General features: G+C 41.9%; 1 protein-coding gene across 1 annotated transcript in view; it reads left to right on the forward strand.

Moving 5' to 3' along the window:
• LOC132826140 (serine/arginine-rich splicing factor 4-like) overlaps positions 1 to 23,365 on the forward strand; it is a 45,147-nt gene extending 21,782 nt beyond the window's left edge. The window contains exon 4 of the mRNA XM_060841787.1: positions 21,858 to 23,365. Coding sequence (XP_060697770.1) covers positions 21,858 to 21,884 — 27 coding nt within the window. The 3' untranslated portion in view covers positions 21,885 to 23,365. The remainder of the gene's footprint in view (positions 1 to 21,857) is intronic.
• The last annotated feature ends 976 nt before the right edge of the window (positions 23,366 to 24,341 follow it).

Genomic DNA, 24,341 nt, shown 5'->3' on the forward strand with positions numbered 1-24,341 from the left:
GCAAACTCCACACAGTCAGTCGCCTGAGGCAGGAATTGAACCCAGGTCTCTGGCGCTGTGAGGCAGTAGTGCTAACCACTGTGCCACCATGCCGCCCATTGCCCCCGTGCCGCCCACAATATCTGACATATTAACTAATTTCACGAGCAGTGATTAGGAAGAATTATATGGGAAGAGCTGCTCCTGTCCTACACATTGCCTACAGGCTAACATGCCAGCATTCATTTTGTGGTCTCCTTTATGAAACAAAACATCAGCATTTGGGTTTTTTGAGATACTCAGATGGGCCAATAAATGCAGATTTCAGAGTCAAATGGATTTGCCTAATGTCCTGTCATGAATCCATCTCCCTCCTGTGTTTTTGAGACTTCTAATGGAGCTCCCACCATGCACACTTTATTTGCTACATGTTAAAACACAGGGGTTAGTGACATTTCTTTTAATTTTAAATGAAGAGAGATACACTTTCAGAGGAAAGACAATGGAGGCACTGAGTGAAGGGGAAAGGAAGTCAAACTGGACAAGGTTGGCTAAAGTTTGACAACATTTTTCAGTGTTGTGCATTATTAAACCTACCAAGCTCTTGAGAAGCCCAGTGGATCCCCCCCCCTCATCTTATCTCAACCTAACTATGGAAAGAATATTAATACTACTCTTTCCTCAACTCTGAGCATTTAATGTTTTAATTGTTTTAAGAGAACACCGCTGTTGCAAGAATTCATGCATTTCACAAAGGATGTTTTATTTTGTTGGAGCCCATTCAACTCCACCCCAGAAAAGAAAGAGACAATCTGCATTTACAAAGTGCCTTTTTAAAGTCTTCGGCTTGCATTCGATGCAGTAAGTACTTTCGAAATGCACTCACTGTTGTTATGTTGGGAACATGATGACCAAATTGCACACAGAAAACCCTCTAAGAATTAAATAAATGATCAAATCACCCACTTTAGTGATGCTGTTTGAGAAATAAATGTTTACTCAGATAAAGGGAAAATCAAACTGCTTTTTAAGCAATGTCACAGACTTTTTATATGTACAAAATTTGAAACCATAGCTGTTGGAATCCAACGTTGAGTCAAAGCTGACATGTCATTATAGGAGTTCTTCAAGGCAAAGTCCTAGGTTGGACTATCTTGAGCTGTTATACTAATGCTTCTGTCGTTGTGTTAAAGTGAAAATTAAGTACCTCGTGCCTGACTTATTTGGACATCACCCAGATCTGGGAGGAAATATTAGAATAAAATTTGCGCCACACAAGTACTGAGAAGTAGCCTTGTATAAGAAGTCAGAACCTGTGTACCTCCCACTTAGAGTCATAGAGATGTACAGCACGGAAACACATCCTTCGGTCCAACCCGTCCATGACAACCAGATATCCCAACCTAATCTAGTCTCACTTGCCAGCACCCGGCCCATATCCCTCCAAACCCTTCCTATTCATATACCCATCCAGATGCCTTTTAAATGTTGCAATTCCACCACTTCCTCTGGCAACTTAATCCATACATGCACCACCCTCTGCCTGAAAAAGTTGCCCATTGGGTTTCTTTTATATCTTTTCCCTCTCATCCTAAACCTATGCGCTCTAATTCTAGACGCCCCCACCCCAACGAAAAGACCTTGTTTATTCACCCTATCCATGCTCCTCATAATTTTATAAACCTCTATAAGGTCACCCCTCGGCTTCCAATAGTCCAGAGAAAACAGCCTGGCAATATCTTTATAAATCTTTTCTGAAACCTTTCAAGTTATGCAACATCCTTGCGATATGAAGGAGACCAGAACTGCACGCAATATTCCAAAAGTGGCCTAACCAGTATCCTGTACAGCCACAACATGACCTCCTAACTCCTGTACACAATATTCTGACCCATAAAGGGAAGCATACCAAATGCCGCCTTCATTATCCTATCTAACTGCGACTCTACTTTCAAGGAGCTATGAACCAGTACTCCAAGACCTCTTTGTTCAGCAAAGAGGACTGAGGACCTTACCATTAAATGTATAAGTGCTACTAAGATTTGTTTTCCCAAAATGCATTTATCTGAATTAAACTCCATCTGCCACTCCTTAGCCCTTTGGCCCATCTGATCAAGATCCCGTGTTAATCTGAGGTAGCCTTCTTCGTTGTCAGCTACACCTCCAATTTTGGTGTCATCTGCAAACGTACTAACTATACCTCCTTTGTTCACAACCAAATCATTTACATAAATGACAAAAAATAGTGGATCCAGTACCGATCCTTGTAGCACTCCACTGGTCACAGGCCTTCAGTCTAAAAAAACAATGCTCCACTACCACTCTCTGTCTTCTACCTCCGCGTAGTTTTGTATCCAAATGGCTAGTAATATGGATATTTTTCAAGGTGTCATCATCCATTTCCCTACATTCTATATCTTCCATGTCCTTCTGATGCAAAATACTCGTGTAGTATCTCTAACATCTCCTGAGGCTCTACACAAAGGTCGCTGATCTTTGAGGAGCCTGTTCTCTCCCTAGTTACTTTTTTGTCCTTAATGTATTTGTAAAAACCTTTTGGATTCACCTTAACCCTATTTGCCAAAGCTGTCTCATGTCCCCTTTTTGCCCTCCTGATTTCCTTCTTAAGTGTACTCTTACTGCCTTTATATTATTCTAAGGATTCACTCGATCTATCCTGGCTATACCTGACATATGCTTCCTTCTTTTTCTTAACCAAACCCTCAATTTCTCTGTTCATCCAGCATTCCTGACACCTACCCTTTCCCTTCACCCTAACAGGAATATATTGTCTCTGGGCTCTCATTATCTCATTTCTGAAGGCTGTCCATTTTCCTGCGATCATCTGCCCCCAATCAGCTTTTGAAAGTTCTTGTCTAATACCATCAAAATTAGCCTTCCTCTAGTCTAGAATTTCAACTGTTAGATTTGGTCTATCCTTTTCCATCACTGTTTTAAGCTAATAGAATTATGGTCGCTGGCCCCAAATTGCCCCCCACTGACACCTCAGTCACTTATCCTGCCTTAATTCTCAAGAGTAGGCCAGGTTTTGCACCTTCTCTTGGAGGTATATCCACATACTGAATCAGAAAATTGTTTTCTACACACTTAACAAATTCCTCTCCATCTAACCCTTAACACAATGGCAGTTCCAGTCTGGTTGAAAAGTTAAAATCCCCCACCATAACTACCTTTTTATTCTTACAGTTGGTTGAAATCTCCTTACAAATTTGTTTCTCAATTTCTCTCTGACTATTCAGACATCTATAATACGATCCCAATAAGGTGATCATCCCTTTCTTATTTCTCAGTTCCACCCAAATAACTTCCCTGGATGTATTTCCAGGAACATCGTCCCTAAGTATAGCTGTAACCCTATCCTTTGTCAAAACTCCATTCTCCCTCCTCTCTTGCCTCCCTTTCTATCCTTCCTGTCGCATTTGTATCCTGTCCATCCCTAAGCCATGTTTCTGTAATTGCTATGATATCCCAGTCCCATGTTCCTAATTATGCCCTGAGTTCATGTGCCTTCCCTGTTAGGCCTCTTGCATTGAAATAAATGCTGTATAATTTATCAGTCCTACCTTTTCCTCTGCTTTGTCCCTACCTGCCCTGACTGCTTGACTCGCTTATTTTCTCAACTGTACCAGTCTCAGATTGATCTCTTTCCTCACTAAACCCCTGGGTCTCAGCTCTTTCCCTCCCCCACCACCACGCACACGCGCGCGCGCACGCACACACACACACACACACCAATCTTACTAGCTTAAATCCTCCTGAGCAGCTGTAGCAAATCTCCCTGCCAGTATCTGCATCCCCTTCCTATTCACATACAATCCATCCTTCATGTACAGGTCACTTCTACCCCAGAAGAGATCCGACTGATCCAAAATGTGAATCCTTTTCCCGTACACCAGCTTCGATTCCTGCCCGAGCAACTATCTGTGTGGAGTTTGCACATTCTCCCTGTGTCTGCGTGGGTTTCCTCTGGGTGCTCTGGCTTCCTCCCACAATCCAAAGATGTGCAGGTTGGGTGAATTAGCCATGCTAAATTGTCCATAGTGTTAGGTGTGTTAGACAGGGGTAAATATAAGGGAATGGGTCTGGGTGTGTTACTCTTCGGAGGGTCAATGTGGACTTGGACCATAGGGCCTGTTTCCATACTTTAGGGAATCTAATCCAATCTGATCTATCCTCAACCATGCATTCATTTGCTCCATCCTCTTATTCCAACCCTCACTAGCTCGTAGCACCGGGTGTAATCCAGATATTACTACATTCAAGGACCTCCTTTTTAAATTCATGCCTAACTTTCTATATTCTCCCTTCAGAATCTCACTCTTTTCCCATCCTATATTGTTCATTCCAATGTGTACAATGACCTCCTGTTGGCCCCTCTTCCCCTTGAGAATATTCTGCACCCTCTCTGAGACACCCTTGATCCTGGCACTAGGGAGGCAACAAACCATTCTGATTTTTTACTGCTGGCCACAGAAATGTCTGACTAGAGAGTCCCCTAACACAATTGATCTCTTGGAACCCAACGTACCCTTAATTGCATTAGAGCCAGTCTCGGTATCAGAAGCTTGGCTGTTTGTGCTACATTCGCCTAAGAATCCATCACCCCTTACATTCTCCAAAACAGAATACTTGTTTGAAATGGGGATAGCCACAGAAGACTTATACGCTACCTACTTACCTCTCACCTTTATTGGAGTTAACCCATGTATGCGACTGTATCTGCAGCTTTGCTCCCTTTCTATAACTGCCATCCATCACACCACCTTGCTCTTGTAAATTCCTCATTGCCTCTAACTGTCACTCCAGCTGATCCATTCAACCTGATAGGATTTGCAACCAAAGGCATTTATTGCAAATGTAATCCTCAGTAACATGTGAGCTCTCCATAAACTCCCACATCCAACAAGAAAAGCATATCACTCTCTTAAGGGCTATTTTTGCTTCTTCCAATCTACAGATACAGAAAATAGCACTGTCTTATTCCTCGACTAAACACTGCTCCAGGCTAACACATCAGAGTCATGAATTCATATCATGAATTCAGAGCCATACCTCGACAAAACATCTAATCAATAAAGAACTCACTTAATCACTATTGTAGATTTACAGCAAAGCTTTACTTACCTGTTTCTGTGCTGTGACCTTTCCCAGACCGGTTCCTCCAAGATCAGTTGTGAATTTCGCTGTCCGTTAATTTTCCCAGACGCCCTCCCATGTCCAGCTATACGTGAATTCAAACAGCAAAGGCAGTAACTCACACTCTCTCTCTCTCCCTCTCCCTCTCCCTCTCTCTCCTCTCTCTCTCTCTCTCTCTCTCTCACACACACTCACTCTCACTCACTCTCACACACTCTCACACACTCTCACACACTCTCACACACTCTCTCACACTCTCTCACACTCTCTCACACTCTCTCACACTCTCACCCCTAAAATACCTCAAAAAAGGAGCAGCTTGTACAGCCAGAAATTCTTCTTGTCCTCCAGTTCGCTATCGGGAGTGGAGGGCGTGCCTTATGAAGAAAGGTTGAATAGGCTTGGAGAGAAGGAGGAAGAGAGGAGACCTGATAGAGGTGTACAAAATAATGAGAGGAATAGACAGAGTCAATAGCCAGAGACTTTTCCCCGGGGCAGGATTGACTGGTACGACAAGTCATAGTTTGACGATATTAGGAGGAAGGTATAAAGGAGACGTTAGAGGTAGGTTTTGTACACAAAGTTGTGATTGCATGGATTTCGTTACCAGCGGTGGTGGTGGAAGCAGAGTCATTGGGGACATTTAAGTGACTGCTGGACATGCACATGGATAGCAGTGAGTTGAGGGGTGCATAGGTTGTTACTATATTTTACATTTGGATTAAATCTCAGCACAACATTGTGGGCCAAAGGGCCTGTTCTGCGCTGTATTTTCTATGTTCTATGTTCCACCTTGTATTTAATGCTTTTTCCTAGCTGAATGCTTTCCCTTTAGCGTTTTGGGTAATATTATTGAAGCTCAGTTGAAATGGTTAAATAAATGCTGTGGCAACTGGGGCAGATCAGAGGCTGGATATCCTCCAATAAGTGACTCATCTCCTGCCTTTCCTAAACTTATTAAAAGATAAAGATCAGTTTTAGATATGTTAAGTTATGCCTGCAGATCAAAACAGCCTATTCTGCTCATCAGGTTTGTAATATTGATAACGTTCCATATGTTCCGTACTCCTCCTCATCTATTAACCTTTCAAACATTTCTCCATTGTGCTAATTTAGCTTCCTTGTGAATGTATCTCTGCTGTTTGTCTCAACCTCTCCTTATGGTGCGGGTACAATTCCCAAAATCCTGGTGTTCAAAAATTGGGTGTTATTATAGCAGAGAACTTTACTGCTGGAGTCATTGCACACTGGGTTTTGTCTGCTTGGAAAATGCTTGCTAAGACTTGAACCAGAACAGCCATGCTAAAAGGCTAGTAAATGACACAATGTTTTATGTTGGTTTATCATAATAGACTCTCAATCATGACAGTTAACAAATTAATCATTTTGGTTAAAGCAATTTCAGTAAATAGACATTTTTGAAATGGTTGCTGGTCTATTTCCATAATCTGTTTAGGTTCAGGCTTTGCATCAGATTCAGATTATATATAGATTGGAAATCTGAAATCTGGCAGTCTTGGTCCTGATGGAACTGAAATGTACATTATACCTATAGCATGTTCATATGAATTTCCTATTGAATTTCAGAGTCACTGTCTTCTAATTGTAGCTTCTTGCTGTGGTCTCACTTGCAATAAGACATGTTTAACCTCTTACGTATGTTCCTAATCTGTCCGGTCAATCTTCAGCCTTCTGTTTTCTGGAGAAAAGTATTTGAATTGCTTCAGTCTTTCCTGATGAATATGAACTCACTGTTCCTGTATCATTCAAGTACAGTTTTGCATCCTCCTCATGCATCTATAAAGACCAGAACAATTCACTGTACTCCCAGGTACTTTCTAATCAAGGTTCTGCACAAAGTTAACATAACTTGTGGTTATCAATTTAGTCCCTCTGAAAATGATCACACATCTATTATTTTTCAAATCCTCTTAACTATGTCACTACATTTAGTGATTCCTTTGGAGAATGTGGTCTTCTAAAATGTATTGCCTTTCACTTACCTAGAATGAAGTTCATTTGACAAGTACATGCACATTCTGAACATGTGTTAATGATTTCCTGTCTTTTCTGGAGCCCTCCCTGTATTAATGAGAATTCCACTTTGAATATTTTGTTAAGATACTTACTTTTTCCTGTCAATATTTTACATAATTGGTGAATAACTGTTGCCCCAGTTCTGATCCTATGGAACATCACCTCAACCATCTGCTGTTCTGATTAATCCTGTTGTTTTGTGGGATGGGGTGTCGAATTTTCAAAGCCTGAGTATTTGAAATTTTCATTGCTGAGAAAGAAAATAGAAATATGATTTTTCCATAAAATATTGATGTGCAATCTGATAACGATCATAAAATGATTGATTAATGTTACAGATGATAGCATTGAAATAGCCTAATACTGCCACCAACAGGAGTAATAGGTACTGCAGGGACTTATGACCTGTCAGTAAAACTGTACCTTGTGCTGCATATAACATGGTTAGAAGACTTGTTAATCTAAAAAGAAAACTGATTAGGTGACTTGTGAAGCATAACAATATTATTGAAGGAAAAATAGGTAGACAAAAGAATGCCGATATAATTTAAAGTGAGTAAAGCACATTATTACGTAATGCACTTTGATTGGCAGCAAGGATGAAGAAGTGAAGTAATTTTGCATATTTTAACTCCTTCGTGCGCAATATTAACATCAAAACAGCTTTCATTTACTTAATACCTTTAAAATAGTCAAATTTTCCAAGTCACCGAACAACGAAAACACAACAATCAAGGCAGAAAAAAAGAGAGATTTTGGGAGAAGAGTCCAAAGTCTTAACTTAAAAGCTGGGTTGTAAAGAGGACTTGGAAGGTGGAGGTAGAGGGTGAGGGAGAGAGATTTTGCAAGGCTTGAGACTAGACAGGTGATTAGAAGCGGTCCTATGTCCATATAAATTGGAAGATGGCTCGGGTGACTGCAGCGGCACAGGTTCCGTGGGAAGGGATTCCATTTCTGTCGCTACTGGAGATTCATCAACTCAGTTGCAGTGGGGAAGAGGCAGTTCTTCAAAACATTATTACAACACACTCATGTCTAGGAGGTCAAAGATGGACCGGGTCCGAAGGGACTCGCTGAATAAAGATCTGGGCAACGGGGGAAAAAATACACCCAATGCCACCCTCACCCTGATGGCCACCTTTGTGTGTGGCTGCATCAAGCTGTGCATGGATCCCCGGTACGCAAACACTAAGTGTCACTACGTACTGAGGTTCTACCTGTCCCCGGTGTTATGAAGGATGGGCCTGGCCTCACTACCGTGGAACGCTCTGAGTAGGTGGACCGTTCCATATCGCCTATCCTTCGTGGAGAAGTTTATGAAGAAAAACTTCTTTGCCTACACATCCATCAGGAAGTGGTCAGCATGTAGTGTCCTTGAGACCCTTCGGGAAAAGGAGAGGGTGGATCCTATCGATCCGTTCCCTGAGTAGACTGTCAAAGCCATTTGGCAGAATGCCTCATCGCCAGAACTTTCCAACAACCACCGAGACATGGCTTGGCTGGTGGTGAGAAGGGCTCTGCCTGTGAGATCCTTTATGCATGCCTGGACTCTCAGCCGCACCGCACGCTGCCCTCGAAGTGGCTGCGGAGGGGATGAGACTGTCACACATCTCCTTCTGGAATGTTCCTATGCAGAAGAAGTCTGGAGAGAAATGCAGTGGTGTTTTTCGAGGTTCGTCCCTAGCAGCGCCGTGGCGAGTGACTCCGTGCTCTATGGTTTGTTCCCCGGGACGCACACCGAGACGAACATCAACTGTGCCTGGAGGATCATCAACTCGGTGAAAGACGCACTCTGGGCGGTCCAAAACCTGTTGATCTTTCAGCTGAAGGAGTTGACCCCGACTGAGTGTTGCAGACTGGCACATTCCAAGGTCCAGGACTTCGTGTTGAGGGACGCGCTGAAGCTTGGGGCAGCTGCCGCCAAGGCGCGGTGAGGAAAGACCACCATGTAACATCTGCCTGCCTAAGAAGAACAGAGGGCCCACACAGTCATTTGGGATCTGCTGACCCCTCAGCTAAATATGTAATTGTACAGACCTGTACATATGAATGCTAACTTGGTCTCTGTATACCAAGAAATGAAATGTTTACGGATGTATGGCATGACCAATTGTACTGATCATCAAAATATTTTATGAATAAAGTATATTTTTGAAATTAAAAAACAATTCAATTTCATGCTTCTGGCAGGTACCATGAGTGAATCCATGAGGAAAGGCATTATCACCCTCCACTACAAGCGGAAGGGGGAGAGGGCGGAACTCAGAAATTAGAGACTAATCTCACTATTAAATGCAGATTACAAAATATTGGCAAAGGTCATTGCCAACAGGGTCAGGTCTGCACTGGGATCGGTGATCCTCCCTGACCAAACCTGTGCTGTACCGGGCAGGAAGATTGCTGAGAGTTTCGCACTCCTCAGGGATACGAACACCTACTTGCAGGACAGGTGGTTGGACACTTGCCTCCTCAGCCTGGACCAGGAGAAAGTCTTTGACAAGATATCACATACAGAAATGACAGATGTTCTCTCCAAAATGGGCTTTGGGGAGGGAATCTGCAATTGGATCAGACTGCTCTACACCAACATTCAGTGCAGTCTCAATCAATGGGTGGGAATCAGACAGCTTCCCAGTCAGATCTGGAGTCAGGCAGGGCTGCCCTCTCTCTCCTGCCTTGTTTGTGTGCTGCGTAGAGCCATTTGCCGAGTCCATCAGAAGGATGTGAGCCTGAGAGGGATGAGTATTCCTGGCAGCGGGGGCCTGCAGGTTAAGGCCTCCCTGTACATGGGTGATGTCGTCATTTTCTGCTCGGATCCACTGTCCGTGCACAGACTCTTGTGCATATGTGACCAGTTTGAACGGGCCTCGGGGGTCAAGGTCATGCTCTTTGGGAACTGGGCCAACCAATCCTTCATTCCCTTCACTGTCAGGACTGACCACCTGAAGGTGCTGGGTATTTGGTTTGGAGGGGCTGGGGCGTGCGCCAAGTCTTGGGGGGTGTGTATCAAGAAAGTGAGGCGGAAACTGGGCAGCTGGAAGCTACGGTCACTCTCCATCACGGGTAAAAACCTGGTCATCAGGTGTGAGGCACTGTCAGTGTTGTTATATGTGGCACAGATCTGGCCTATTCCCAGAACCTGTGCCATCACAGTCACCCAGGCCATCTTCCATTTTGTATGGAGATCAAAGTTGGACCGGGTCCGAAGGGACTCGATGTACAAAGCTCTGAGCAATGGGGAAAAACACACCAAATGCCACCCTCACCCTGATAGCCATTTTGAGTGCGGCTACATCAAGCTGTGCATGGATCCCCAGTACGCAAACGCAAAGTGTCACTACGTACTGAAGTTCTACCTGTGCCCGGTGTTGTGAAAGATGGGCCTGGCCTCGCTGCCGCGGAACGCTCCAAGTAGTTGGACCATTCTGTATCACCAGTCCTTCGTGGAGAAGTTTATGAAGAAAAACACCTTTGACCACAAGTCCATCAGGAAGTGGTCAGCATGTAGTGTCCTTGAAACCCTTTTAGAAAAAGAGAGGGCGGATTCTGTCGAGCAGTTTCCTGGGCAGACTGTCAAAGTCATTTGGCAGAATGCCTCATCGCCAGAACTTTCCAACAAGCACCAAGACATGGCTTGGCTGGTGGTGAGAAAGGCTCTGCCTGTGAGATCTTTTATGCATGCCCAGACTCTCTGCTGCACCGCGCGGTGCCCTCAAAGCGGCTGCAGAGGGGACGAGACTGTCACATGCTACCTTCTGGAATGTGCCTACGCAAAGGAAGTCTTGAGACGAATGCAGTGGTGATTGTCGAGGTTCATCATCTCTGATGCAGGACTCCATGCTCTATGGTTTGTTCCCCGGGATGCACACCGAGACGCACATCAACTGTGCCTGGAGGATCATCAACTCGGTCAAAGATGCTCTTTGGTCTGTCCGAAACCTGTTGATCTTCCAGCTGAAGGAGCTGACCCCGACTGAGTGTTGTGGACTGACACATTCGCAGGTCCAGGACTACATGTTGTGGGATGCGCTGAAGCTTGGGGCAGCTGCCACCAAGGTGTGGTGGGGAAAGACCACCGTGTCACGTCTGCCTGCCAAAGAACAGGGGGCCCACGCAGTAAGTAGGTTCCACTGAAGCCTCAGCTAAATCTATGGATAGTAAACGTACAGACCTATATTTAGAATGATTACTTGATTTCTGTATGCAAAGAAATGGAATGTTTACATATGTATGGCATGACCAGTTGTACAAATCATCAAAATGTTTTTATGAAAAAAGTATATTTTTGGAATTAAAAAAAAATTCCAGTTAATGGTATCCCCAAGCATAGATATTGATAATGGAGAGTTCAGCAATGGTAATTACATTGACTGCCAAAGGGAGAACATTACATTTTCTTTTGTTTGAGATGGTTATTGCCTAGCACTTTAATGTGTGAATGTTATCTGTCATCATCAGTCCACATTTGAATGTTGCCCAGATAATGCTTGGTTTATATAGTGAATGCTTGAGTATCCGAGAAGCCACTAATGGTACTGTACATTGTGCAATCATCAGCAAAATGTTGTTTTCAAAGCAATTCAATATCCAATGCAATTGCATGTAGAAAGCTGGACAAATATAATTATTGAATGGCCAACACTCTTCCTTTGTGGTTGAGAACAAAATCCTGAGCCATTATCTCTCTTGGAATTTTCAGAATAATGTGAGTGAAGTGGAAGACATTATATTTCATTTGTCCATCTTTTACCATTTGCCAATTAAAGTGACTTTAAAGTCACTTTTTCATCTTCTTAAGGTATGGGACGACTTGTCTAGATGTAGTTTTGTGCACAGAAATGACTTTCCAGTAAAAGCAAAAAGTTACAGATGCTGGAAATTTGAAATAAAAATAAGAAGTGCTAAAGAAACTGAGCAGATCTGGATACACCTGGAGAGAGTTAATGTTTCAAATCCACTAACTACTTCAGAAAAACTGTGGATGCTGTAAAAATCAGAAACAAAAACAGAAATTGCTGGAAAAGCTCAGCAGGTCTGGCAGCATCTGTGAAGAGAAAACAGTTCATGTTTCAGGTCGAGTCAACCCTTCCTCAGATCACAGACTCTTCTTTAGAACTGATTTGAGTAATTGGATTTGAAAATTGACCATTTCTGATGTTACTCAACGAGAAGAAACCTTTCAGCTGAACTAGATATCATTCTAACTGACATCTGTACGCATACACACTTTTAGTATGTGTTTACGTATGATTAGGAAGTGTGGGGTTCTTGTGCTCATCCTGCTAAGTACAGACTGGGAGCAACAAGCTCAGCTGCTCACTTGATGAATTCCCTGTGGTCATTGGAGAAAAGTCTTTTTCATTACAAAGATAAATCAGAAATACCAAGTTAATTTATCATGATGTTGTGAAACGATGAAATGAAAATGTTGAAAATTTCAACTGCATTATTACGCAGCAAAATAAATTGAAATGCCATTAGTACACTTTCCATCGTTTTCCCTATGAAATAATGTTAAAAAGAAATTGGGTAAATTTGAATTTGTAAAGGTTTATTTTTAAGCTTTGGAATACCCGACATACACATCTCTGCCTCTCTACTGCACTTTATCCCCTTTCAGGCTCTCTTTAAAATCTACTTCTTGGACCACACTTGGTGGTTTTCTTCCAATTGTCCCAATATTGTTAAAAATGCTTCTGAAGGCCCATGGCTAAAGAAGGATTGTAATGCGAACTTTTAAATTTATTTCTTTGTTTTTCTACTTTGTGCCTAGGTACCTTTGTACCTAAGATAAAAACAAGGACTGCAGATGCTGAAAACCAGAGTCTAGATTAGATTGGTGCTGGAAAAGCACAGCAGGTCAGGCAGCATCCGAGGAGCAGGAAAATCGACGTTTTGGGCAAAAACCTTTCATCAGGAATAGAGGCGGGGTCCCTGCAGAGTGGAGAGATAAATGAGGGAGGGGGGAGGGTTAGGGAGAAAGTAGCATAGAGTACAATAGGTGAATGGGGGTGGTGATAGATTTGGGATAGGTCAGAGAGGAGGGTGGAGTGGATAGGTAGAAAGGAAGATAGGCAGGGAGGACAATTCATGAGGGCGGTGTTGAGCTGGAAGTTTGGAGGTGGGGGAAGGGGAAATGAGGAAACTGATGAAATCCACATTGATACCATGGGGTTGAAGTGTTCCAAGGCGTTCTTCCTCCAGACATCTTTGTACCTAAGATGTTGCTGGGAATGGTGACTTTGTACGCCTTTCACTTTACTCCTGTATCCCTGTACTTAAGTACACATGAGACTAAAATCTAATTCTAGATACAAGTTGTTGTTGAAACGTAACCATTTTGCTTGATTTTGTTTAAAACGACGGCGTATTTTGTACTGCAGTTGCTTTATGTTGCAAGTCATAACTCCTTTTGAGGAAGGGCCAAAAGACACAGATGGTGCTTTATTATGTCCTCAGATATCTCAAAGTCCTTTATCAGCACTGTTATAAAATCGCATTTTCACTGTTAAGTAGATAAATGTGGTGCAGTAAATTGCCAATGTATGATTGAGTGGTCAGCTAACCTGTTCTTTGGTGCTGGTAACTGGTGGGTAAGACCTTTGGCCAGGATGCTGGCAGAATTACCTATTGTTCTTCTATGAGCACCAAAGAATCTTTTAATAATTGGAGTTAGTAGGTAGTTCTTAGTTTAAAGTTTAAATTATGTGGATGATAAGATGTCATTATTATGCACCATAATGATGATGTGTGCAATCTTGGAGTAGAACTCAAATTCACAAATCACTGAGGCAGAAACGCTACCAAATGTGAGCCAAGTTGACAGCTAAATGGACTAGTAAAAGAGGAAATGAAAAAAAAAGCTTTTGTATACAGCACCTTTTCAGAACTTTAAATTATCTGAAATGCTCTTCAGCTGATTAATTATTTACTTTTCAAACATAGCTACTATTCTAAGGTAGGAAAAGAAACAATATGTTTTGTCCCACAAGACAATGCAATAAATGATGGATTATGGTTGAATTTCCAGAATTTATACCATTTTTTTTAGATTAGATTCCCTACAGTGTGGAAACCCATCCTTCAGTCCAACAAGTTCACACCAACCCTCCGAAGAGTAACCCATTTACCTACCCTATATTTACTCCTGAATAATGCATCTACCACTATGGGCAATTTAGCATGGCCAAATCACCTGACCTGCACATCTTTGGATTGTGGGATGAAACCAGAGCACCCGGAGGAAACACACACAGACACTGGGAGAATGTGCAAACTCCACACAATCGCCCAAGGCAAGAATTGAACCAGGGTCCCTGTGAGGCAGCTGTGCTAACCACTAAGCCACTGATATTTGTACACAGTTTGGCACTATCAATGCTACAGTTCCTGTGCTTGTCACTAGCATATGGAACAGTGTAAAATTTGGTGGAAGTAAGTATTACCACTGGGGCCCAAGTATAAAATTCACACTATGGTCTGAATTTTCCCAAAGTTTAGCTCTGTCAATTTTGGGGAACTTCATGCAGGGTTTTGCCTCTGAGCGCAAGCAATTTTTTTTTGCATAAATTTACGGTGCTCACCTCATTGAGTATGCCCCGCGCCTCCACGGTACTACTTTCTCTATCTTCAGGTATGGTGGAAATACTTGCTGCTGCTGGTACCATCATTAGAGCTCACCTGTACACTAGGTGGAATGCTGCATGCCAGGAATGGCCGTTCACGTTAGTGTGTGCAGAATTGCCCCCGAGATGGCTGAAAGAGTCTGGTAGTTGGCGTGCTGGAGACAGGAGCCTTCCTCTGGATTTCCAGAGGAAACCATATTATCAGAGCCTGCCAGATTGGTCTGACATTGCCACCCAAGTAGTTTAGGGTCAGGAAAAGTACACGGCGGCACTACAGTATGATTCAATAGCTACCTTTACTCTGCAAGGTTACGCACCATCATCTTCTGTCTGGTACCTTACACACTCTAGCTTTGCCACTGCACATGATTCCCACTAAAACGTATGAACTACCACTCTGACCATGGCATGGCAAAGACCACTCCCTCAACTCCTGCCCCAGACCAGTAATCTTTCCTGTTGCCTGGCTTCCTCCTTGCTTGCTTGAGACAGTTCACAGCTATTCCTCTAGCTGCATTAGCACTAGCAGCTGTACTAGCCATCGTCCTCTCCCTCAATCCCTGCCCAATCTCATTCCAAGAGGAATTAGAGGCGCACCCTCTGCCAGCTCATATACTAACACCATTTTGGATACTTTAGCAAGGTTAGTCTCAGGAGCATGTTCTGGTCAGTATATCGCCACAGCTGAACAAAGATGAAACACTCCAGACCACTGGCACTCAGAGGACTGCTGGAGACTAGGAACCTACTCATCCCTGGGCAATAGAGAACCCCATTGTGTATTTTAATTAAGTTTTTAATAACCAACACTCCGAGACACAGCAGGAGAAATCAGATTTGTTGAGAAACTTGACAAACTGGATTGAAGGTTAGAGGACTCAGTTTGCTAATGTCACCTGTATGTTGCAGAATCCAACATGTGCGCATCTGTCTGCCTCCGTGGCCTGTCCATGGAGAGCCTGATCCAGCAAAATGTTATTACAGATGTACGCTGACCTGAATGGCAGTGCTTTAGTCATTTGAGCAGGCAAACAAATGGGGTGAACAATGTTCCTTCTATTTTTCTTTCCAGTTGCTTTGGCCTCCAAGGTCCATGTGCAGCAGTGACTTCTGGAATTGGATGTTAGTGCTTCAGTCAGTGTGCAGAACCTTGGATGAGTGGTATGCACACAGCTTAGAGGAAACATTGGGACTCGGGGACCTTGATCTCAATCCAGGCACCCCCTCTTCCCAAGACATAGGATGGTGTCATTCGACTGCTGGAGGAGATATATAGGGCCTTCAAGAGGCACAGGAGAAAGTGAGGACTGCAGATGCTGGAGATCAAGCTGAAAATGTGTTGCTGGAAAGGCACAGTAGGTCAGGCAGCATCCAAAGCGTAGGAGAGTCGACGTTTCGGGCATGAGAAGGGCTCATGCCCGAAACGTCAATTCTCCTGTTCTTTGGATGCTGCCTGACCTGCTGCGCTTTTCCAGCAACACATTTTCACCTCAAGAGGCGCAGCCACTCCACCGCTGTCTGTGATGCTCAACCCTGTGTATGTTCAAGTTCAGGAAGGTGAGCATACATCTGGCCAACACACCCAGCACATCTGGGCCATCTAGCCACAAATACACCAGAGTTCTCTGTCCAAAATGAATTATACTTTAACATGGGGCTGAATGATTGTGATGAGCAGGAGATTGTTCGGGTATAAGGATCAATAAATAGACATAAAAGATGAAGGAAATTCAAGTCTGGAATGATTATGTGCATAATTCGTTTGTGCACAACTTCATTTTTAATGCCAGCCATTTGCTCTACAATTCTCTAATTGTGATGAATTTTTTTTTTGCATTATTGCAGTCTGTTTTAAGTGTTGGTTAAAGTATAAATGTTGACCATGGCAATAAGAGAACTCACCTGTTTTTCTGCAAGCAGCATTGTGGTATTCTTATGCCAGTGCATAGATGGCATCTCAGAATAACATCTCATTCAACAGCGTAGCACTCTCACAAGTGTACAGCCAGATTATGTGCTGAAGGCTCAAGAGTAGAGCATGATATCTTGATTTCCTGATGGAGGACCAAAGACTAATCTGAATTACATTGTTTCTCTTGTTTCTTCTCTGGCTCAAGAAGCCTATCCATTAAGTTACTGAGACATACTAAGGTCCTATTTTCAGCCTTCAGTCTATGGTGAATTAGTTGACCACAATTAGGTGATAAGGAGAGGAAAATTGCCTAGAGTTCTGTGCCCTGTTCACCATTTATTGAATTTTTCCAGAAGCATATTTGGATGACAGGCTTCAGTATGAAGGCATGTCAGTTTAAGTGGAATTGCTCATGTTTCTTACCATGTCTTGCATGCATAATGGCTGCTTAAAGAGTCAAGAGGATGAGCCAATGACCGTAAGGCAATAAGATACAGGAGCAGAAATTAGGCCATTTAGCCCATCGAGTCTGCTCCACCATTCAATCATGGCTGATCAGTTTCTGAACTCCATTCTCCTGCTTTCTCTTCCTAACCTATTGAAGCCCTTGTTAATCAAGAACCTATCTATCTCCATCTTAATATACTCAATGACCTAACCTCCACAGTCTTCAGTGGCAATGAATTCCATAGATTCATCTCTCTCTGGCTAAAGAAGTTTCTTATTATCTCCGTTCTAAAAGGACGTCCCTTTAATCTGAGGCTGTGTCCTCTGGTCCTAGTCTCTCTTACCAATGGAAGCATCTTCCCAGCACCCTATTCAGTATTCTGTAAGTTTCAATTAGATTCCCCCTCGTCCTTCTAAACTCCATCAAGAGTAGACCCAGAGTCCTCAAACATCCTTCCTATGTTGAGCGTTTTATTCCCTGGACCATTCTCGTGAACCTCCTCTGAATGCACTCCAGGGCCAGTACATCCATCCTGAGATCTTGGGCCCAAAACTGCCCTCATTACTCCAAATGTGGCCTGATCAGAGCCTTACAGAGCCTCAAAAGTACATCCCTGCTTTTACATTCAAGTCCTCTCAAAATAAATACCAATATTGTTTTTGCTTTTTTAACTACTGACTTAACCTACAAATTAACCTTCAGAGAATTCTGGACTAGAACTCCCAAATCTCATTGTACTTCATGCTTCTGAATTTCCTCGCCATTTAGAAAATGGTGCATGCTTCTATTCTTCTTACCAAAGTGCATGACCTCACACTTTTCCACATTGTACTCTCATCTGTCACTTCTTTGCTCACTCTCCTAACCTGTCCAAATCCTCCTTCAGCCTCCCTGCCTCCTCAATACTACCTGTCCCTCTGCCTATGTTGTATCATCTGCAGACTTAGCTAGAATTACCTCAGTTGCTTCATCTAGATCATTAATATACAAAGTGAAATGTAGTCCCCTGGCAAAACACTATTTGTCACCGACTGCCACCCTGAGAAAGACCCGTTCATCCCCAGTCTCTGCTTTCTGCTACACAGCCAAGCTTCTATCCATGCTAACATCTTGCCTTGAACACCATTGGCCCATATCCTACTCAGTATTCTCCTGTATGGCACCTTGTCAAAGGCCTTCTTGAAGTCCAGATAGATAACATCCATTGGCTGTCCTTGGTCTAACCTGCTCATTACTTCTTCAATGAATTCTAGCAGATTTGTCAGGAATGACCTCTCCTGAAGGAAACTATGCTAACTTTGCTTTATGTTACCGTACATTTACAAGTATTCAGAAATCTCATCCTTCACAATGGATTTCACGCTCTTACCCATGACCAAGGTTGGGCTAATCAGCCTGTAATTTTCTGTCTTGTGCCTTACTCCCTTTTTAAACAGGAGTGTCATGTTAGCAATTTTCCAGCCCTCTGGGATGGTCCCTGAATCTAGTGATTCCTGAAAGATCAACAGTAATGCCTCCACTATTTCTTCAGCTATCTCTCTTAGAACTCTAGTCCATCTGATCCAGGTTATTTATCCACCTTTAGGCCATTCACTTTTTCTAGCACCTTCTCCTTGGTGATGGCCACCATACCCAGCTCTGCCCCCGACTTCTGAATTTGTGGCAAATTACTTCCACTATGAAGACTGAAAAAAGTAATTATTCAGTTCTCAGCCATTTCCATGTTCCCCCCTATTATCTCGCTAGTGTCATTTTCCATTTTTGTCTCTCTTTTGCCCTTTATATATCTAAAGAAACTCCTATAGTCTTCCTTTTATGTTGCTGGCTAGCTTACCCTCATATTTAATCTTTTCCCTCTCTTTTTTGTTGCCCTCTGTTGGTCTTTGTAAGCTTCCCAATCCTCTGGTTTCCCATTGCCCTTCGCCACATTATATGCTTTCTTTTTTACTTTTATGCTTTCCCTGACACCTCTAGTCAGTCACGGTCGCCTCATCCTCCCTGTACTATGCTGCTTTTCCTAGGGATGAATTTTTGTTTTGTCTCCTGGATAACTTCCAGAAACACCTGCCATTTGCTGTTCCGTTGTCGTTCCTGCTCGGTTCCTTTCCCAGTCAGTTGTGCCCAGCTCCTCCCTCATGCCTCTGCAATTGTCTTTATTCAGCTGTAATTCTGTTACTGCTGATTCTATTTTCTCTCAAATTCCAGAGTAAATTCAAACATATTATGATCACAGCCTCCTAAGGGTTCCTTTACCTTAAGCTCCCTTATCGAGTCTGCCTCATTGCGCAGCACTAAATCCAGTATTGCACAAGCTGCTCCAAAATGCCACCTCGTAGACATTCCTCAAATTCCTTTTGCAATCCATGACCAACCTGATTTTCCCAGTCCACCTGCTTATTGAAATCCCCGTGATCACTGTAACTTTGCCTTTCTTATACATCTTTTCTATCTCCTGGTGTATCTTGCGCCCCAGCTCCTGACTTACTGTTTTGGCAGCCTGTAAGTAACTCCAGCTATGATTTATTTACATTTGTAGTTCCTCAATTTTACCCACACAGATGATACAGCATCTGACCCTACATCGTCACTTACCATTAATTTAGTTTTATTTCTGACTAATAAGGTTTCCCCACCTCCTCATCCCACCTGCCTATCTTTTTGATGGGATATATATCCTTGGATATTCAGCTCCCAATCCTGATCCCCTTGCAGCTACATCTCCGTCATGCCTGCCAATTTCAGTCTGTGCCACAAGCTCATTTACTTTATTCCTTATACTGAGTGCATTCAGTCCTGATTAACTGTCCCTCTTCTCATTATCATTCATTTGTCCAGTGTGCTTGAAGTTTGATGCTAACCCTTTCTAAACACACTGTCTTATTTGTGTCTGTGCTGGAGACTTTAATAATTTCTCCCGAGTTCTCCTTCCATGTCAGTTCTTTTATTTTCCATGCAGTTGAATCCACCCCTACAGATGTTAACCTACTGTTTGGTTTCGCAATGGGGAAAATTTTATACCCCCTCCCCGCACTTTCTAGTATAAAGTCCTGTTGACTAGCCTATTTACCGTTTTCACTGAACTTTGGTCCCAGTTCGGTTCAGGTGGAGACCATCCCAGTGGTACAAATCTCTGCTGTCCCAATATTGGTGCCAGTGCCCCATGAAAAGGAACCCCTCTTTCCCACACCACTTTTTTAACCAGGTGTTTACATCCCTTATTCTTGCACATGGTTCAGGCAATATTCTGGAGATTGTAACCCTTGAGGCCCTGTTCTTTAATTTGATTCCTAGCCCCTGATAATCCCTGAACAGCTGCTCTTTCCCAATCTTGCCAACACTGTTTGTTCCAGCATGTACCAAAGCAACTGAATCCTCCCACTCCCTCCCCAATATCCCTTCAAGCCAGTCAGAGATATCTCTTACTCTTGCACTGGGCAGGTGACATACCATGTAGGACTCCCACTCCTGCTTATAAAGGATGCTATCTATTCTCCTAATTATAGAATCCCCTCTAACTGTCACTTGTCTTTTTGCTCCCCCCTTTTGAATGGCTTAGCGTACCATGGTGCAGTAGTCAGTTGTCTCATCCTCCCTGCAGCCTGTTGGACAAGGTCAAGAGCTGAGGGTCCTCTGTTCCTGACTGCAGGCTCCCTCCAGCTGCCTCACTTTCCGTCACACCTTGCTGTCACTGGCCACTAACCAAATTTAAATTACGGGTAGAAGATCCTTTATCCAAACATCCAAAAACTGAAAAGCTCCAAAATCTGAAGGTTTCTTGTGAAGTTTTTTCTCATTAACAAGGTTGTTTGGTAAGCAACCAGTTAACTCAAGTCGACACCCACTTAATGCGTGTCACTCAGATGCGACATGGGGTGGGGGGGAGCGGGGGGTGGCGTGGCTTAGCAAATTCTTTCTTCGAAGTCTGCTCCTCAGGTAAGATTTTTTAAACTTTCACCATTAAACTGTCACTGTTCTGAAAACCGAAAAATTCAGGACTGCTTCCTGAAACAAAGTGTCCAGATGCTGTGACATCAAATTCCCACACAAAGTCCACACCTTCAGAGGAGGATGATAGAGAATTTAGGTGCAAAGTGGTGAAGGATTTGGGGTCAGACATTGAAAGGCTGGCTAAGCAAAGGTGTTGATAATCAGCCCCAGAAAGCATGGCTGTCTTTTTTTAATCCTATCTGTCTGGTATTTCTTCTGACTTCGATAAGAAATTGCACCAGGTTTCAAAGTTATGTATCATTATTCAACTTTTGCTTGACATGTTATATACTTTTTTGACGTTGGATGTAGTTTGTTTCAAAGGATAAGCATACTTGTTTTCTCTTATGGGAGAATTTAGAACTAGGAATCCTGTTTTAAAGAAAAACAGGAGTTTCCCTTTTAAATCAGGTGGAGTGAATGTTTTCTCTGAATGTTGAGTGTCTTTGGAACTTTCTTCCTGCAGAGATTGTAGGAGTTGAGTCGATTGTGGAAGTGGAGGTGGATAGATTCTTGTTAAGTAAGGGGATGAAAGATTAACATGGGTTAGACAGCAATGCAGGTTTGAGGTTACAATCAGATCAACCAGGTTATTAAATGTTGGAACAGGCTTGAGAGACGGAATGGTCTGCTCCCACTCCTAATTCAGAAATTTGTATGTTTGTTCTGTGATGCTGCTAATTTTATAAATTACTTTTTTTTTCTGTTTTAGGGTCATATTAATCATATGGTTCGCTAAAAGAAAAAAAGATCATGTAAAACTGAAGAGACATTTTAATAGAATTATGAAGATTCTACAAGAGAAATCTAAATTTCTTAATATTTTATTACAAGGTACTGTTTTCAAACTTAACCAATGTTTTACCTTTTGTACTTGAACTGTCTAATTTACTTATTCTTATAGTAAAGGCAGAATAACATTGATTTTCTCACCAAAAGAAGTTAAATGAATGTTAGCAAGGCGTTTCCAACAATGTATATTTGTAAAAGTTATAACTTTGAATTTTAAATGAATGAAGATAATACATGACATGAATGCCACAGTATAGGATTAATAGTGTACTGTTTTCTAAAAGTATTTAATTCACATATTTTCTTTAAAGACATTTAAAAAAAAATGCTTCATTGCCTGATTGAAAAGAGAAGGATCAATAACATGTTGATTTTAAAGCTTTGTAAATTGATTCGATTTTTGTCTGCATTTTTCACATTTATGTGCCAGAGTGTAAATAACTTTAATATGTGGTATTTCATTTATAAATCAGGTATACAGAGTGTTTGTTATTCCTCTCCCAGCTCTTTCATCTTTTTAAGAAACAGGTGACTTGTCTGGCCTACAATTCCATGTGTGTCAGCAAACTGAACAGCCATTATATAGGAGTCTGACTCTGTTTACACACACACATTTCCCAATAGCTGACTAGATAGCTGTTTTGTTATCCTATTAGCTCGATATGCAACAATGTGACAAAATGATGTTAATCTATAGCCAGAACTGCTGTCCTATCTAACCGTAACCTCATCCCTAACTCATCAAAAAGATCACAGATTTTGAGTAAATCATTTTGATTTCTGCCATATCTATTGGTGGTCTTGAATTTGAGAGGTTAGATCGTCAAACTATTGGAGGCCTTTGCCAGTGTCAAATCCAATATGTCAAAGCATTGCACATGTTGATGTGCTCTGCATGAAGGTTGGACTGAGAGGATGATACTGCTTTCCTCTTCCCAGAAAATAAATTTGCCTCTGTTTTTGTGCTATCTTCAATGGACTGACTGATACCTAGTTTATGATTTTGTGATGGTTTATATGAAGTATGTTCGACAATAAAATCTTTAACGATAAAAATTTGATGCCACTTCTGATAATTAACTTGTATTTTGAAAAATGCTAGAATCTTGATACAATGTCTTACATTAGAAAATATTTACAAGTGCTTGTTTTTCTTTTGCTGCAAACTATTGTAATTGAAACTCTTTCTTGTGCCAATTCTTTTTGCAAAATACTATTCTGAAACAAATATGCTGGACATGGGATTTTTTGGTATCTCACCATCAAATAAATTGTGAAAGCAAAGTTTTGCACAGATCACGAAGGGAATTGTGTTGGTACTGTTCCGAATATTTTTTGTCTATTTTGTGTGTATGTGTATTTAATGGGCATTACGTTGCTTTCTGTGCTCTATTAGGTTTATCTAAACTCTTGAGCTAAAATAAACTTGGTGCTATGATTCTTCTTTGTTGTTGTGAGCATTTGTTCAGTATGGATTGTCAATTTTCTTTATTGTCAGGGGTCTCTTTTTCATCTGCTTCTTTTAAACATCAGGTAACCTAAGCAACCTGTTGAGCTGTTCATTGGGTTCTTTATCAGTCAGGTATCCAATTTGGGGATGGAAAAGGACATATGCTCTGTTCATTATTTCTCCCTGACAGTATAAAATGAGACGCCATAAAATGTTACGATTTTGCATTCTATGAAACACCGCAAGAGCAAAATTATTCAAAGTTCATTCCTTCGAATAAGGTCTGCCAAACATTATGCGTCAGAGTATTGATTTCCACTTTGCTGATGTTACTCGTGGAGCGATTGAAATCATGACTAAACTATTAGGGTTTGAAGTGGTCTTTTTGCTACTTGATGTTCATTCTCAGCAGCAATTCAATCCCAAGTTCAGCAGTTCTACTGACAGTGAGTCTGAGATTTAACTTTGCCACACACAATATTACAGGTATCCTTATGGTCAAGGTACTGGACTGAACATAAATATTTTGCCTAAGTGCAATATTTCAACTAAAACTAATATAATAGGAAGTGTAATACTGAACTTTTTATTTCTTTATTTTTCTTATTTATTCCTAAGATCCTGCACATAGGTACCTTTGTAGCTAAGATGGCACTGTAAGTGGCGACTTTGTAAACTTTTCACTGCATTCTTGTGATAATAAACCAAATACTAATTCTAAATATTCAGTTTTTATAGTATACCCCTCTCACTATGCGTTGTTAAAGATGTATTTCATTTCTTTGTTATTGTGGAAAATAGTGTTTAAAACAACCAAGTGACACTGGTACTAAAATATTCAGTAAAAGTAGTTTTATGCTGTGATCATTGAAATTAGAGTGTGTTGCTCACCAAAATACTACTGCTATACTAAAATCAAATCAAGAGCTATTGTTTTATCACTCTAGTTCCATA

This window comes from Hemiscyllium ocellatum, chromosome 22 (assembly GCF_020745735.1).
Source record: "Hemiscyllium ocellatum isolate sHemOce1 chromosome 22, sHemOce1.pat.X.cur, whole genome shotgun sequence".
NCBI lineage: Eukaryota > Metazoa > Chordata > Chondrichthyes > Orectolobiformes > Hemiscylliidae > Hemiscyllium > Hemiscyllium ocellatum.